Source organism: Chenopodium album, chromosome 27 (genome assembly GCF_948465745.1).
Source record: "Chenopodium album chromosome 27, dcCheAlbu1.1, whole genome shotgun sequence".
Classification (NCBI taxonomy): domain Eukaryota; kingdom Viridiplantae; phylum Streptophyta; class Magnoliopsida; order Caryophyllales; family Amaranthaceae; genus Chenopodium; species Chenopodium album.
In genome coordinates, this window is record NC_137860.1 from 33,866,001 (window position 1) to 33,883,489 (window position 17,489).

A 17,489-nucleotide genomic window follows, 5' to 3' on the forward strand; every position below is an offset into this window, starting at 1 on the left:
TCTTCAAAAAAAAAAAAAAAAAAAAATTATCAGTCGAATTTAGTTTTCCTCATTATTTAGAATAAAAAAAAAATTAAAATTAAAAATATTTTGGGTTTGAGAAATGAGAAGACTGGAAAATATATCCGTTAGACCGTTACAGCATTAATAGTCCATTTTTAAATTTTTTTTTTTAAAAAAAAAAAAAAAAAGTAAAACCAATAGAAGCGGAAAACCGGATCTCACAGGACTCACACATACCCCCCTTTCCACTAAAGCACTGTTTACCGGATATCCTTCAATTTATTCTAACCCTAGTTCAATTCCAACTTAACCCTAGTTAATCAACGCTCCACAAATTCCAACCACGTGTCCAATATCAACGGCTGAGATCAACCCACGATCAAATCCCAAACTTACCCTTCTAAAACCCCTCTATATAAACCCCTTCTCTCCCCTCCACCCCACCATCTTCACTCACAACAAACCCTAAGTCAATCAAAAAAATCATCAAAACCCCCAAATTCGATTTCCCAAAACCCTAGAAAATGTCGAACCCAAAGGTCTTCTTCGACATGACAGTCGGCGGCGAACCCGCCGGAAGAATCGTGATGGAGCTTTTCGCCGATGTCGTCCCAAGAACCGCTGAGAATTTCCGTGCTCTTTGCACCGGCGAGAGGGGCGTCGGCCGTAAAGGCAAGCCACTCCACTACAAGGGCTCCGGATTCCACCGTGTGATCCCGAAATTCATGTGTCAAGGTGGTGATTTCACCGCCGGAAATGGCACCGGCGGCGAGTCAATCTACGGTGACAAATTCGCCGATGAAAACTTCACTTTGAAGCACACTGGTCCCGGAATCCTTTCCATGGCTAACGCTGGTCCCAACACCAACGGGTCGCAGTTCTTCATCTGCACTGAGAAGACCGAGTGGCTCGATGGCAAGCACTGTGTGTTCGGTAAGGTGATTGAAGGTATGGATGTTGTTAGAAACATCGAGAAGGTTGGATCTGGAAGTGGAAAGTGTTCTAAGCCTGTTGTTATTGCTGATTGTGGTCAACTTTGAGGAGATTTGATCGTATCATCATCATCTTCATCTTCAACTATCGTTTGGTCTGATCTTAGATCTTAGATCTGATCTTCGTTTATCTATCTATTAGTCAAATAATATGGTTGTTTTTTTAGGGTTTTAGGAGAAGGAACGTTTGAGAGAAGAGGAGAGATATTGTGATTTTTATTCAGTTTTTTTTTTCTGTGTTTTTCGTTTGTGTTATGGTGTTGTTTGATGATGATCATGTTTCTCTTCTTAGGGCATTTGGGTTAATAATGAATATTCTCTAGTTTAATCTCTATTTCACTTGTTTTTCATATTGACTAGCAATCAATTCTCGTCTATCATGTTCGTGTTCGAGTAATGACTCGTAAAACTTGTGATCAAATCTCGTCTATCCCTTCGGATTTTTAATTATGATCAATCCTTATGAAAACGCAAAAATAAGAAAAATAGTGGCATCCAAAAAAATCAAGTGTCAGATGGTAGTGAGTGTGGATCTAACGGTTGGTAATGAAGGAAGAAGACAAAAAATGGGAGGAGAGAGAAAGTACGGAAAATATGACAAGTAATGAAAGAGTAGCAGAGGGGGTGTGGTGTAGGAAATTTGGATGAGGATTTTTATGGGTGGGTCACGTGACTGTTTTATTACTCGACACGTATTTAATTAAATGAATAAAATATTATATCTGTGAAACGCGGTACTATTTGGCTGTTTCTGGAATGATCTATTTCTTGGGCTTGGTAGTTGGGCTGTTTACATCACTTGAATAGTCCAAATTATAATAGTCCAAAATCCGAGCAAATACAGTTTATTTAGATCGTTCTATTTTGAGGTTTAGTAGAATGAATGAATAATGGATTGATGGTAAATGTAGTTTGTAGTCCAACTGCCAAAGAAGTTCTTGAGAATTGAATAAATTAAATTTGTGAAGAATTGAATTTTGTTTTTGGATCAAATCACTTTTTACAATTATTAGAGGAACTTGTTACACAAAACGCCATTGGTAATAAAATGAAGAGTTTTTAGTCGTAAATTAACAACTACGGAGTAATTTAAGAAAATTGCTAGACATTCTTTCCATTTTGCAATTTTGCTTTATAAATTCTACACTAGATTTGATATATAACTAATATTTATGAAGGTATTGGTTAAATACATGTAAGATTGCATTAGTATTTTAGATTATTTTATTGTTTTCTTTTTTAAAGTGTCATTGATATTAGTACGTATTAAAAGGTACCATCGGACCCTCTAGATTAGTTATATTATGTGCATGGAGTATGATATTTACGAGTAGTACGTGAAAAAATCACTAGATCATCCAAGCTCAATCCCTCACTTGTTCCTCCCTATCTAATCTGAGTCATTGCACCTAAGGTTTATCTAATTTTAACTACTTGTCTAAGTCAAGTGAAAACAATGTATACAGTGGATAATATTGAGGGAAAAAAGCGCTAAAAGAAGAACTCATTCTTCTAAAGAGATGTTGATATTTGATTCATGAAACACGGATATTGGTGGCAAATAAAAATTGATAACCACAGCTTTAGCATTTGGCATATCTATTGGTGGAAACTTTTAGTCAAAAAGTTGTTTTTTTTAAAAAAAAAATGAAAAAAAGCTTTGATTCTTTCCCTTTTGTACAAAAAAAAAAAAAAAAAAAAGAAAAAAAAATGAAAATGAAAATAAAAATAAATAAATAAATAAAGCACTGGTAGCAAATTTCCCTTCACCCACTACCTAAGTTCCTGCTCCATTGATTATTTTTCTTTTAAAAAATAAATAAATAAATAATCCTACCGATAACTCATTATTGGCATCTAGGAGAAAGGACTAAACACTGCTTACAAAAAAGAAGGGGTTTCCTTCAACATATAAGATGCTAAAGTGGATTTAGCTTGATATAAAGAAAGTAAAAAAAACAAACATTTTCTTTATTGGTTTTAGCTTGATCCAATATAATACTGTAAAATATTTTTAAATGCTACTCTGTACTTCGCTTTATAAAGTAGATTGTATTTAATATTTAAGGACGTAAATTTAACTATTAATGCCGTCACAAACTACTATATAATTTATTGTTAAAGCAAACTATTACTTAAATGGTCTAAACAAAATCGTATAGAAAATTATACTCCGTACTCCGTAGTATCTAATAATTGAAACACCTTAGCAATTAACACTTAACAGTGACATAGCTAACCTAGGACTAGGAGTGTACTGAAGTGTATTATTTTTGCATTGGGCTGATTATTGTATTGGGGCAGTGACATTAGACATATAGACCTTTATGCATAGAAAATTAGAAATATTGTAAAGCATTCTCCATTTTTGCTGAAAGTGAGGCATTGATATATACCAGTAGTTTTTTTAAGCTATTCTAGGCTTAACATTATTGAAGTGATTTTTTTTTTTTTTTTTTTTTTTTTTTTTTTTTTTTTTTTTTTGACAAAGCCACTTCTATAAATCTCTTCATCTAGGATTTTATCATTATATGCAAACGTTTTTTTTTTTTTTTATAAAATAAAATCACAATTGTGGAATTATTGCAACAAATTAGAATAGAATCTTTTCATATCTTATAAATAGGAAAAAAAAATCTTTACATATCAAAATAAATAGGAAAAGAATCTTTAAAATATCTAACCAACATTAAACTTTAGGAAATTAAATTCCCTCCTCTACACGCTTAGGAAAAACATTCTCAATTCACAGCTGAATTACTATTACTCTACTTCCTATATTTATATTTTAATCAACAAATCATAAATTTTGGTTCTTATTTATGGTAACATCTAATATGATTGAACACACATTGAACTAAGTTTTGATGTCAGCAAGCAAAACGTGGCGCAACAGCACCGACCTACAGCTAATCACTTGAATGAAATTTGCCGGAAGAAAATTACAAAATAAATGACATAATGAATTTTTGTAATTTTGATGTATCTTTGAGAAACTAACATTGGAGATTTAAAGTTTAAAGAATAAAACACAAACAATTTCATAACATCTTCTCTTACCCATTTAAGAATCTCATTCGTGATTAATTAACAATGGACTACAAAAGAAAATACCTCAAAGACAATTCAAGGTCTACTCATTACAAGAATGCCGTTTACAAAATTGGGATGATGCCAAAACATTAATCAACACTAAGTACGATACCTAATAACTAAACGCATCATCTCCCGATTACACTAGGTTACATATACGGATCAAATAGCTACTACTAATAATTATCTGACTCGAGAAATTAAACCCTTTAAACTAGCGATTCAAGAATAAATCAGCAATCAATTAAATCAAAATTAATATCATCAAAATCAAAAAAATCGATATCAAAGGGTACTTGACCTTGACCTTGACCGTGATCACCACCATATTGAACTTGTTCTGGTATCTCATTAAGAAGATCCTCAACACTCCACTCCAAAGAACTTGTATCATCACTCAACACTACTCCATCAGAATCATCTCCAAGCATTAATCCAGTGCAATCACCCAAATCAACATCGCGATAATCGCCATCGTACATCATCATCAACTCTAATTTAAGCCTCTGATCTTCAAGATACTTAGCCTGATCATCATTAACAGGATACCCACATTGATAGTAATTAGACATAACCAATAATTGATTCATCATCATCAAATTTTGGTCTAACCCTAAACCCTCACCGTAAGATTGCACCTCTTCAAACATACTATAATTAGTAGGTATAATTTGACCGTTATATTTCATCATACTAATTCTAGCATTAACAGCTTCAATCTTTTCTTCAATTGAAGAATACAAACCCATTAATTTTTCTGCCGAGAAATAGTCAAGATTGTACGTAGGAACTTCAGCCGTGACCAAATTACCATCTTTTTTATTGTTACGAAAACACGACATATACTTAGCCCTTTTTTGACGTTCCTCGGGACTTGTCTTTTGGTACCTTGTAACGATGTTGTGTAACACTTCGGGTTCCTTAGGCCAAATCGAAGGCGAAGCATCATCGGGGCCAAAAATAATTACACCAACATCGACTGCACATAATGTTGAAAGCTCGAATGCCTTCTTCAAGATCCCATCTTTCCTTTGCTTGAACTTTTTTAGGGTTTTTGGGGTTAGTATCTTTGATTTTGTTTGACTACCCATGTTTAGATAATTACTTGTCTGAATTAGAATTGTCTGAATTAGTGAACCTCAACATTTAATTTTATAGAAAACAAATGAGTATAGTATATGACCGACTATGTTACATATGTTCCCGGTTACTTGTTACCCAAGGAGAGCTTAGATATGTTGTTTGATACAGTCATACAGAGTATTATTAATTAAAGAGGAAGTTAATGATTGTTTTTCTTAAATAATATTACTTCGTAGTTTGTACATGGTTATTTTCACTCATCAGGTATTTTCGACATTTAATTAATAGTTACTTCATAGTTCATACTATTGAGTAAAATGACCCGTGCTTATACACATAATATACGGAGTATTCTTTGTGATGAAAAATAATTTAGATATTTGAGTTTATAAATAAAATTATTGGAAAAGTGAATGAAATACGTCTTATTCTAAATTTTATTTTGACAACGAATGTGAATAAAATTTGATGGTGTAGAATTGCAAGGATTGATTGGGTGGTAATTTGACATTTCTTATATGGTTATCTAACTCATAATCGTGTTACTCGTACTCCGTATTATATTCTATTATGCCATTGTCTAATAAAGTCATTTTGTACTCTGAACTTCAAAAAAAAAAATCATGTTGTTTAATTTTTACAATATTATACAACAATTAAAAAAATGCATTATACTAACAAACATTGTGTGTTACCGATGTGATTAGCTTTGAACTTGCTCTAATATATATTTTTTTCCCAAGTATTAAATTAAATAGACATAAATTGTAATTACGACTATTTAGTGAATTTAGTCACTCTGCACGATATTCTAAAAAAACTTAGCCTATACAAGATTTGATGTCAACTATCAGTCCAATAATTACATCCAATTTGACCTATGGATGCTTGAAAATGAAAAAATAACTCCGGATTTCATAAATATTTTATCATTTCTAACTTCAATCGCCCTCTCCCATAATAACGTAGCCTAACTAAGTTTTGTCCCACAACATACCTATTACCTACTCGGGCCAACCTAGAATCAAACCGTACTTCATTGCCCGTGTTTGACTGTTTGTCGCATTGAGCTATTGGCTCAAGTGGTGCACTAGCTAACTACCACCATCTACAAGGCTGTAACTCATCACTACTTTACACTTTGAAGAGTAAAAAAACACATCAATATTCACATGTAAATATGTAATAAGGGCTTGTTTTCATTGATTGAACTGAACTAAAATGAATATTTTATAAGAGAAGGAAATTAGGAGTTGAACTGAACTGAACTGAACTTCAACGTAAGATAACAGAGCCTAAATCTCACCCATAAACCATAATCATATCGTGTCTTAATTTAAAATCACAAATATGAACCAATAAATATATTTTAAGGTCATGAATATGATAATTCAATCTTCAGAAGCCAAACGATCACCTCAAATTCCATCTAAATGGCTAACCGTCTAAAACCAATTTGCGCGGGTCCTTCAATTTCATCAGTATCTAATTTAGTAGCCACATTTTCTCTCTCCAATTCCAGAATTCTCCCCTCCAAATTGAAAGCTGGACTTTTGAAGAACAACAAGAACAGGACAAATCGTCGCTTAATTCTGGGATTTGGGGTTGTTTGTTCATCTTGGTCTCAGTTTATGAGCATGTTTGGCCTTCAAAAGGGGAATTCTTTCTTGGCTTCTGCTAGGGAGAAGAGTGCTGTTGAGGAGGTACAAAATTTTGTAATTCTGCTTCTGGGTTTTAGTATTTATGTCATTTATGTTCATGGGTTTATGCTAATTTTTATAATTCATGCTAATGTTGGACCTAATTTATAATTTGGCTTTTTTATAATGTTATTTATTGTTCTGTGTTGATTTGATTATGGTGTAAAGGGACCCTGAATGGGTAATTAGCTAGTGATATAGACCGGATTCTATTTCAATCATTTCATTTCTAAGAATTTAACGAATTAAGTTAGTTGACATCCACTCGTGTATAGTGTTGATGACTGTTTAGCATCATTGTGCAATAGTGTAGTGTTATTGTAATTGTTGGATCAGATATATTGGAGTTAGCAGAATTCTATTACCTTCTTTGTAAAATGATATGGGAGGATTCAGAAAAAGTCTGGCTTAACCTCCCTAAACCTTGTTATATATGGTCCTTTGTGGAAATTTGTTAATGCTACCAATTTATTAGGCAAATTATATGATTACTCCAAACCATTGTATTGTAGTTGTTTTTATCAATAAACATTATGTTAGAACGTTTTTGATGATAAAGAACCTAATGCTATATATCTTAGATAATGAATAATGGTGATATTCAGATTAAACTTTTGGGCAGAAACGTGTTATACGGAACTATTGTTTGTTGGTTTAGTGAATTTTTTCTCTTTAAATCATGTAGGTTTTGAAGAATGTGGAATGGCCGGAGCAGTTTCCATTTAAGGATGAAGATTTCCAACGCTATGATGAGTAAGGTTCTAAAGAATTGCTATGCTTCAAGTAGTTATCGGAAATTGTACTCGTATTTAATAGTTACTTTCTTTATATAATTCTTTTACGTAGTAGTAATCATGTAATATTGACAGAGTTTTATATAGAGTGTTTTAAGAAAAGCTATAGATTAGATCTCCACGACTGCTTAAGTACTTAGCTTTAGTGATGGGAAGATGATAGAAATTGTCAAACCTTTTTTTTTTTTTTTTTTTTGGGGTCTCTTCTGTAAATCATGTCGAATACTTGAGGCTAAGAGTTTGGGACATTGTGTGTTTGATATCTAAACCCCTGAAATAAGTGCTTCATTGATTTGATGCAATCTCCAGCAACTTTCTCATACTCTAGAATCTAGATGCATGGTAACTTAGGTTATAATCTTGTCACATAGATGGACACAGTAATGGTGTTATAATCAGCAGAATTGATCTATTCACATTAAAATACATAGTTTTTTGCATCTAAACATCACTTTTATATTATAATTTTCGATGCTGAGAAGTGAGTTTTGGCATAGTATACCTGTACGGTTGTACTGATGGAGCTTATTATCTAGGTGTTTTAATGTAGTGAGCATGTTGCATGTACCATGGAGTTATTAGATTTTATTTTTAATTGCTGAAAAAACTGAAAGAAAAAACGCGATAAAAGGTATTTATCTGACTACTTATAAATCTGAATGTGGTGATGTGATTAATGCAGCAACACCAACCTTTCTTCAACTCATCTTTGCTGCTCACGACAAATATTATAGCTCTTTTGTTTTAACAGAAATCTAGATTACGTTACTCCGTATAGACTTCTTCCTCTGTATTTTTTTTTTTTTAAATTCACGAGTAGAATTTTAGATACATTTGTTTGATGCATTTAATATAATTACTTGTGTTTGTTATTTTATCTCTCACATTATGATATTCTGATTTGTACAGGATATGTGATTCTATAGTGTTATGTCTGGCCATATGTTTCATGTTTTCGATGAATAAACACCATTTGCCATTAGGGCCTATAATCTTATCAGCATTGGAATTCCATGTATAAATCTGCTGCTGTATAACCTGTATTAACTAGTGGCATCAAGCTTGAGATTGTGTGTATACCTAAATGTGACTTTGATGATTTTTGCACCAGCTGTGTAGTATCACATGAGCCTCTAGAACCTATGGTCTCTTAATTTTTCTTACCAAATTTTGCTTGCAGGTCAAATGATACATTGTTCTATGATACACCACGTTTTGTAACTCACATCGATGATTATGCTATTGCTGCACTCACTAAATATTACTCAGAGGTTTTCCCTCCCAGTAATACCCCAGGGGTCAGTATGCTGGATATGTGTAGTAGCTGGGTGAGTAATCCAATTCAAATCATTTTGTTACCTCAACGAATGTTTTATGAGCATATATGTATTTTCATGCATTTCAATTTTTCTCTAGGTTAGCCATTTTCCAAAAGGGTACAAGCAAGAGAGGATAGTGGGAATGGGCTTGAATGAAGAAGAGCTCAAGCGGAATCCAGTAAGATCTGTTTCCTACTTTTCTAATGTGTAGCAACTGTATTTTTCTTATGATTTATATCAAACATTCTTCAGAAAAATAAAAGGGTACCCTGTACTTTTATCTTAGGCAATGTTAGGATTTTGGGAAGCTTAATTGCCAATTTGTTTCCTTTTTTTTTTCCAAAAAGTTAAGATTAAAATAAAGTTGGAGTTATTGCTGAATTAAGTTATATCACAAGGTCGGGTTAGTATGCATTTTAGGATGTTGAAACTTGAAAGTAAATTAGGTCTTCTCTTTTTGCTCTAGTCCTGCTATGTCTTTTCTTTTTTATCATCCTAGTTCTAACTCTATTGTCTCCCCTCCCTTGCTAAGTACCAATTTAGACTTTCTATCCTACAAAGGGCTTTCAAGCTTCAAAGGTTGATAACCATGATACAGAGTTTCAATAAGTTGTTGCAAATAACAAAGTTAGATTGACAAGGGGTTGGGAAGCAAAGAGAAACAAATCGAACTCGTAGATTCTCTGCTTTTGCAAAAGAATTATCATTATTTCAATCAACTCCGACCTAAAATGCAAGTGCCTGAGCATTTTTATGTAGATAGAATCAACAATAGCATTTACCGCACAGTAGCACTTCTTAATTATCTGAAACTTTTCAAACTAGTATCATTGTTGTATTACTAATTTATAGCTAACAGATACTTCTTACAAGTATTTCTCTTAGAGATTTTAGTATTTTACTTGAAATGAGTGATGGAAGCTGATCTTTGCTTTTACTATTTTCTTACATTTTTAATAGCAAATTATAGCAAGTGCCGGCTATATGATAAATTTCAACTTATTTACTGAAAAATCTCTAAGACAAATTCTGATATTCATGCTTTCTCTGATCCTCTGGTTTTCTTCAAGATGAATATTAGTTTGATCCCCAGCAAGTGTAACAAGTTGCTTTCTGCAGGTCCTGACAGAATATATTGTGCAAGACTTGAATGTTAATCCAAAGCTTCCATTCGAAGATAACTCATTTGACGTTATCACTAATGTGGTATGCACATCTGTCACTTTGATGCCATGAGCCATGACCTTGAAGTTCAAAATCCTTACCCCTACTAGCAGATCGTATGTAAAAAGTAAAACCATTATATGGAAAGTGAGTTGAACTTTTCAGGAGCGACGATAATATGTTTGCTATTGAACATAATGGCCTATTTTGATCCTTAAAAAATTATGAACTAGATGCAAGTTTTATGGCTTATGTAACACTAAGAATGATATTATATGTAAGTTATCTCTTTTTTAATAATGTGCAGGTAAGCGTAGACTATCTGACAAAACCGCTTGAGGTATTCAAGGAAATGCAACGAATTCTTAAGCCTGGTGGTTTGGCTATAATGAGGTGATATGTCAATGCCCCTTTCATGTTATAGACGTTGAATTTGCCTGATTATGTGCATGCTATGAGAAACTACCTGCTAACAGCAGCCAGAAAAAAAGGCCTCTCTCTAACCCCTTATCAAACACTAGATTCATTGGAGCTACCAAATTAAATTAGCTTGGTCAAGCAAATTAGCTTAGCTAAGCTAATTTGCTTGAGAAATAAACTTGCCAAAAAGATAGGTTTATAAATTTTTAAAATTAAATGTAAAAAAATAATTAACAAATTGAGACTCAATTAAATCACAAGCAACTAGCTAACCATTGGAGTAGAAATTAGCTACAAAAGTGATTAGCTTATAATCTTATGTGGCATAACAAGCTAATTTGTTAATTAGCTTACCATTAGCTTCAAACGTATTTAATAGCTATAGTCTTTTTCTTCTTCAATTTAGATTATAGAATTTCTTACAACCAAAGAAATTGTTTCTTGTTGTCATGATATTTTAGAAAAGGATGATGCTCTTTCTCTGTTGTCATGATATTATTATGCAGATATATTTTGTATCTGAACCAATGAAAGATTTACATTATATTCTGACTTTTGTGACTTTTTTTTTTTGGTTGAAGATGAGCAATTGAAATCTCTGCCACAGTTTTATATTTTCTTTCCAAATCTTAACTGTCAAATCTTACTTCTGCTGTCTCTCTACCCCACCCTAGTTTTATTTTGTGTACTCGTCTGTAATCATAAGTTGTGTGACACACAGCTTTTCTAATCGATGCTTTTGGACAAAAGCAATCTCAATATGGACATCGACGAGTGATGCTGATCATGTTATGATTGTTGGAGCGTATTTCCATTATGCTGGAGGGTTTGAACCTCCAAAGGTAAATTCTGACTTTACCGTATATTTTTCTCTTCCTAGTGTCTGTCATTTCTTGTATGTTTCAATTCTCATGCACATACTGTTTGGGCATTTATCCCAAATTTCTGCTATTTTTTATGGGATAGTGTGTTTTGGAAAGATGATGGAATAGTTTAATAGTGCTTAACTTGGTTTAAAAGAAAAAGATCTCGAACATTACATAGAATCTATACATACATGTATGTATATTTTGTGGCCTCATAGAATGCCTGAAAGTGAGAAGTTAAGTTTCTAATTGGACAAACCTTACTGGGACTGCAAGCTTAGGTCGCATTCAAGAATGTGCAAGTTTCAGATATAAATTTACCTTCAAAGTAACATTTGTCAGAATTTGAAGCTATAAGCTAGATTATACTTTGAAAAGTACATATTTACAGCTAAATCAGCCTTAAAGAAACAGAATTCTAAGTTTATCATGCTGATGTGACATAATGCCAACTTTCTTTGCTCATAATTTCTTCTTCGAGTAGTCAGCACTTAATCCAGATTCTGCAGAAATATCCAACTTTACAGTTAATTGAACCAAAGTCTCCAATATTTTGTGGTGAGCAACTAGTTTAGAGGGGGCACATAAAAATAAGGAAAGCCAGTATTTAGGATTAGTATAAAATAATCAGTCAAAAGATATACCTCTGAACAAACAGCATTCAAAGCTTCAAAGAAAAGCATGACCTATGCTTTATGTCAAGTGTGGCATTACCAGATTCTATAAATCCTCTTGCATTATAGAAAATCCCAAAGGTGGTCTTTTCCCCAAGTGTTTAACCCAAAAACAACTAAGTTGACAATGCCTTCAGGCACTTCGAAATTTCTGTCAGTTCTCCTATTTTTGACAATACATGCCTCATGGGCTTCAGGAGATTCAATCCAAGAGAATTTCCTTGAATGTTTTAACGAGAACAGAATATCCAATGCCCCAGTTCCCCCAGCAAGTTATAGCCCAACAAATACATCATTCTCTATTGTCCTCCAATCCACAGCTCAAAATCTAAGGTATCTCTTGCCTTCTGTGAAAAAGCCTGAACTAATTATTATGCCAACTGATGAATCCCATGTCCAAGCTGCTGTTATATGTGCTAAAAAGCTTGGTGTTCAGCTAAGAGTTCGTAGTGGGGGCCATGACTACGAAGGGGGCTCATATGCATCTGAGATGGAAGAGCCATTTGTTATCCTTGACATGGCCAAACTTCGAATAGTAACGGTTGAGATCGAAGAGAATAGTGCATGGGTGCAGGTTGGTGCCACCATAGGTGAGCTCTACTACAGGATATCGGTGGAGAGCAAGGTCCATGGATTTCCTGCTGGGCTGTGCTCCAGCTTGGGTGTGGGAGGCCACATCACAGGAGGTGCCTATGGTCCAATGATGAGAAAGTATGGCCTTGGAGCCGACAATGCCATTGATGTTCGGATGGTCGATGCCAATGGTCAGATTCACGATCGTAAGTCCATGGGGGAGGATTTGTTTTGGGCCATTAGAGGAGGTGGGGGTGGGAATTTTGGGATCATCTTAGCTTGGAAGGTTCAGTTAGTCCCAGTACCGGAAAAGGTGACAGTTTTCACTGTTGCAAAAACCTTGGAGCAGGGTTTTACAAAGATCTTATCTAAATGGCAACAAATTGCTGATAAGATTGATGAAAATCTCTTCATCAGAGTCATAATGCAGAACTCCAAAACCCCAAAGGGTGACAAAACTGTGATGGGTTTGTTCCAGGCCTTGTATCTTGGACAAGCTGATCAGCTGCTCAAGGTTATGCAACGTGACTTCCCTGAATTAGGCTTGCAAAAGAAAGATACCTCTGAAATTAGCTGGATAGAATCAGTTCTATATATTGCTAACTACCCCTCTGGCACAAAGCCTGAAATCCTACTTGAAGGTAAGCCAACTTTCACTAATTATTTCAAGGCAAAGTCGGACTTTGTTAGGGAACCTATCCCAGCAAGTGGACTTGAAGGTTTGTGGAAACAGCTTATGGAAGATGAGGGCTCCCTAATGATCTGGAATCCTTATGGTGGGATGATGAGTAAGATACCGGAGTCTCAAATCCCGTTTCCTCACAGAAATGGGACCATATGTATGATCCAGTATGTGGTAACATGGCAAGATGGGGAAAGTAGTAAAAGTAGGCATATGGAATGGATTAGGAAGCTATATAACTATATGACACCTTATGTATCAATGCTCCCTAGGGAAGCATATGTGAACTATAAGGATCTTGACTTGGGTATGAATGAAGATGGCAAAGCTAACTTTATAAAGGCAAGTGCATGGGGTAGCATGTACTATAAGGATAATTTCAACAGGCTAGTGAAGATTAAGACAAAATATGACCCTGAGAATTTCTTCAGGCATGAACAGAGCATCCCACCTCTGCCGCTTATGGAGAGCAAAAAATTTATCCATAGGGATACATGTCATACATCTGATGTTCAGATGTAATAGACTGGTTTAATCAGTATGTTGTTAAGCTACTAAGCTAGTTTTGTAACTTTTCGTTGCATAAATCTGTCAACATTCCACTATATTGTGTAAGATGCATATCAGGTATAAAAATGAAATTTTATTTTATTGTATTGTTGTGTAAAAACTTCAGGTATTCTGAGTTGACAAATTGTGACAAATAGGCTTGCATTTTAACCATCTTTAGGTACTTGTTGAATGAAAACCCTATATTTTCTTGAGATCTGTCTTTTGTCTTTACAATTTTTGCAAGTTTGTCGTCTTTAATTATGTTTCTACACTATAATTTGCAGGTTGTAGACATATCTCCCAATCCTGGTCGGTCAGATCCTATGTACGTTGTATATTCCAAGAAATCAACGGCAAGGGTAGCAATATGATGAGTCATACTAGTATAGCGAAAGGGTTGTGATCCAATGAGAAGGAATCTCAACCATTCTATGAGCAATCCAGCAGTTGATATTGAAACAAAAAAACACACTTCTCTACGTCATCTCTCTCACCATCTCTCTACTGATTAAATATCCTTAATTACAGAGCTTAGTTCCCACAAATTCATGCTACACTTCCATCTAATCACGAATGGCCGTTGTCCCAATTTTTACTATATATTTGTCTTTTCTCTATCTTCTTCCCACATGTTTCATGATAGTTTTTTCCTTGCCTTCAATCCTTCTTTCTAGTAAAAGCAATATGGTCATCTTCACCATTTAGATCATAGATTTTCATTATTTGAGGCTCCCGCAACGATCGCCAATGAATGTTGTTCCAAAACTAAGTAATGGAAATGGATCGAGGATGAGAGAGAAGATAAGCATTATGTTTTTAGGTGAATGAACGAGAAAACTAAGAAACTAAATTAAAACTAAAGAATAGGGCATGTTCACATTTACTGAACTGAACTGAACTGCTTAGAGTTGAACTGAACTGAACTGAACTGAATTGAGCTGAAATAAATATTTTATGACAGAGGGAAATTAAGAGCTGAGCTAAACTGAACTGAACTGATTGGAGCTGAACTGAACTGAAATTAAGTAAATGTGAACAAGCCCTAATTTGGAATGTCTACTGGAATTGGTAATGTCGTGCATTCTCTGCCAAAATACCTATGTTTAGGTGAAATAAGAGGAGTAAACAATATGCATATTTGGATGTAAAATTATCCACAGTTTTCATTCAAAGAGTAACTCTTCAAGACTATCCATAATTGAATAATATAAGACATGTATATATTGTTGGAAATTCTTGATGAAAAAACAAGAAAAGAGTGGTATTGATGTGAGGTACATGTCCCACATTAAAAGAACCTAGACACTTGGTTGAACGAACGTAGACACCTTTGTGTTTGTAACGTATTCAGTCACTTAGCTAAATGAACCTAGACGCCTTTGTGTTTGTGATGTATCTAGTCATTTGGCTGAATGAACCTAGACACATTTGTATGATTACCATGAGTTGTTTTCCCTATAAATACCCTTGCTCTTATCAGTCATAAAAAATAATAACCATCACTTTCTCTCTTCTCAAAATTGTTAAACACGAGTTTAATCATTTATGTTTTCTGGGCAAGTATTCTGCTTATCCTGGAGGGCGACCACTAGATGTCTACTGCACCGGGGTAGCGCGGAATCGTCTTTTAGGTCAGTGCGTGGTTTACCACGACGCGGCAATTGTCAATTGGTCTACACAACATTAAGATAAGTATTTTTGTTTAATTTGCTTATCTACTAGCATATATATATATATATACATGTACATATATATATATATATATATATATATATATATATATATATATATATATATATATATATATATATATATGTACATGTATATATATATATGTACATGTATATATATATATATATGTATATATATATATATTAAGATAAGTATTTTTGTTTAATTTGCTTATCTATTAGCATATATATATATATATATATATATATATATATATATATATATATATATATATATATATATATATATATATATATATATATATATATATATATATATATATATATATTCTCTTAACTTCAAAGAGTAACTCTTCAAGACTATCCATAATTGAATAATATAAGACTATCTTACACAAAATTTAGCTTGTTATTTTTAATTACTTGGAGAGCATAAGTGTGAATATAAAGAATTTACTACCTCCATTACATATTAGTTGCAACTTTGGACATTATTTGTGAGAGATAAAATATTCTAAAGTTGCAACTGATGTATAACGGAGGTAGTAATAAGAAAGACAAATATGAGAAGTTTCTTGACAATAACTTGCCAGCCAATCCGGCTATCTTGCTTTTATTAGAGAAAAACAGGTACGCATATCTCACTGAGCTTATTCATTACATAAAGTAGTACTTTGATGTGGCATTACCACATACAATAAATCCTGTTGCATTAAAGCTGGTCTTTACCCCCAAGTGTTAAACCCAAAAACAAACCAAAACAGAATATCAGTTCCCAGCAAGTTATATTGCACAACAAAGTGAACAAACACATCATTCTCCTACAAATTGACTTTCTCTGATGTCAAAAAAGCATCACAGTAAAACCTTGAGATATTTCTTCTTGCAATACTTCTCTACTCTCTGGAAGTGCAGGAATTACAAGCCTTGGCTTAGTTTCTACTTCTTCAGAATTCATTCTTTCAAGCTCTGAAGGGTCCCTCACCATCACCATTTCAAAATGTTTTCTGGCTTCAGCAGCAAAATTTGAAGCATTTTGTTGAAGAACTTCCAGCCCACTTTCCAAGCTTCTTCTGTATGATATATAAGGTTGTGTTTTCTTCAAGTATTTGTTAGGCCTGGCTGACTTCCGTACAATATAATCCCTCGCTTTCTTGTAAGCCTTAGTCATGGTATTAAGAGGGATTTCTTTGCAGAGTTTAGATTGCCCTGGTTCTTCCAGAAGCAGTTTATGCTGATTAGCTATAGCAGATGCTTCATCACTTAGCCTTAGATTTGCCATCACCATTAGAGCTTGATTGGCCTCAATGTCAGTAGCCCACTCCAAATCCCATAATATCTTCTCATATAAGCCTTGTTCTACAAGATTCTGCAATGCTGTTAGCCTTGTTTGTAGCTTTTTTGCATGTTGTTTCAAACCTCTGGATTTCTTTTTCACATCAACTACAATCTTGCCATATAATGCTTAGCCATAGTAGTTGGTAATTTGGAATCTAAAACCCTGAACTTTATTCTCATCTTCTTTGCCAGTCTCTTCATAGACTTGGCCCTTTCCTCGGTCTCTTCGGAAATTCTTTCCAATTCTCCAGATGTAAAAGTTAATTCTGCAAGTTTATCTATCCAACAAAAGCAAAGAGTAAAAATTGGGAAATGCATACTATTAAATATAAGATCTTTTTAATACTTTATCCTATATCCTATCTCACCATATTTCTTTTCATCTGCATTGACATTCTTCTTTTTCTTATTCTTCCTTTTCTTATTCTTGCTTGCTGTTGCTGCATAAATAATTGAGGATTAATTTTCATTATAAATCTCTTGAAATAGAAATAATGTTAATAAAACATCAGCAAAGGTTGTAAAATAATGAAATATGTGATATG

General features: G+C 33.7%; 2 protein-coding genes and 1 pseudogene across 3 annotated transcripts; all 3 read left to right on the forward strand.

Annotated features, from left to right (window-relative positions):
• Nucleotides 1–456: 456 nt before the first annotated feature.
• Nucleotides 457–1,329, forward strand: LOC145619077 (peptidyl-prolyl cis-trans isomerase 1). Its single transcript, XM_081673676.1, has one exon. It carries the CDS (start codon nucleotides 528–530, stop codon nucleotides 1,041–1,043), a length of 516 nt encoding a protein of 171 aa, XP_081529802.1. The 5' UTR covers nucleotides 457–527; the 3' UTR covers nucleotides 1,044–1,329.
• A 5,218-nt stretch (nucleotides 1,330–6,547) lies between these two features.
• LOC145619346 (uncharacterized) lies at nucleotides 6,548–14,576 on the forward strand. 2 transcript variants are annotated; one of them, XM_081674021.1, is made up of 8 exons: nucleotides 6,548–6,874; nucleotides 7,557–7,624; nucleotides 8,846–8,993; nucleotides 9,082–9,162; nucleotides 10,104–10,190; nucleotides 10,456–10,541; nucleotides 11,290–11,410; nucleotides 14,200–14,576. In XM_081674021.1, the coding sequence occupies exons 1-8, from the start codon at nucleotides 6,605–6,607 to the stop codon at nucleotides 14,284–14,286; spliced, it is 948 nt and encodes a 315-aa protein (XP_081530147.1). In that variant the 5' UTR covers nucleotides 6,548–6,604; the 3' UTR covers nucleotides 14,287–14,576. The 2 variants fall into 2 exon arrangements, with proteins under 2 accessions (XP_081530147.1, XP_081530148.1); XM_081674022.1 differs by lacking the exon at nucleotides 14,200–14,576 and adding an exon at nucleotides 14,040–14,063.
• LOC145619344 (monolignol oxidoreductase AtBBE-like 13 pseudogene) lies at nucleotides 11,431–14,014 on the forward strand (annotated as a pseudogene).
• Nucleotides 14,577–17,489: the final 2,913 nt, after the last annotated feature.

Excerpts from the sequence above, each read along its gene's own strand:
- LOC145619077 (XM_081673676.1), top strand. The coding sequence starts at position 528 with ATGTCGAACCCAAAGGTCTTCTTCGACATGACAGTCGGCGGCGAACCC.
- LOC145619346 (XM_081674021.1), top strand. The coding sequence starts at position 6,605 with ATGGCTAACCGTCTAAAACCAATTTGCGCGGGTCCTTCAATTTCATCA. Across the intron at positions 8,994-9,081 it reads TGGATATGTGTAGTAGCTGG|GTTAGCCATTTTCCAAAAGG; the intron begins GTGAGTAATCCA and ends ATTTTTCTCTAG. Across the intron at positions 10,191-10,455 it reads TTGACGTTATCACTAATGTG|GTAAGCGTAGACTATCTGAC; the intron begins GTATGCACATCT and ends AATAATGTGCAG.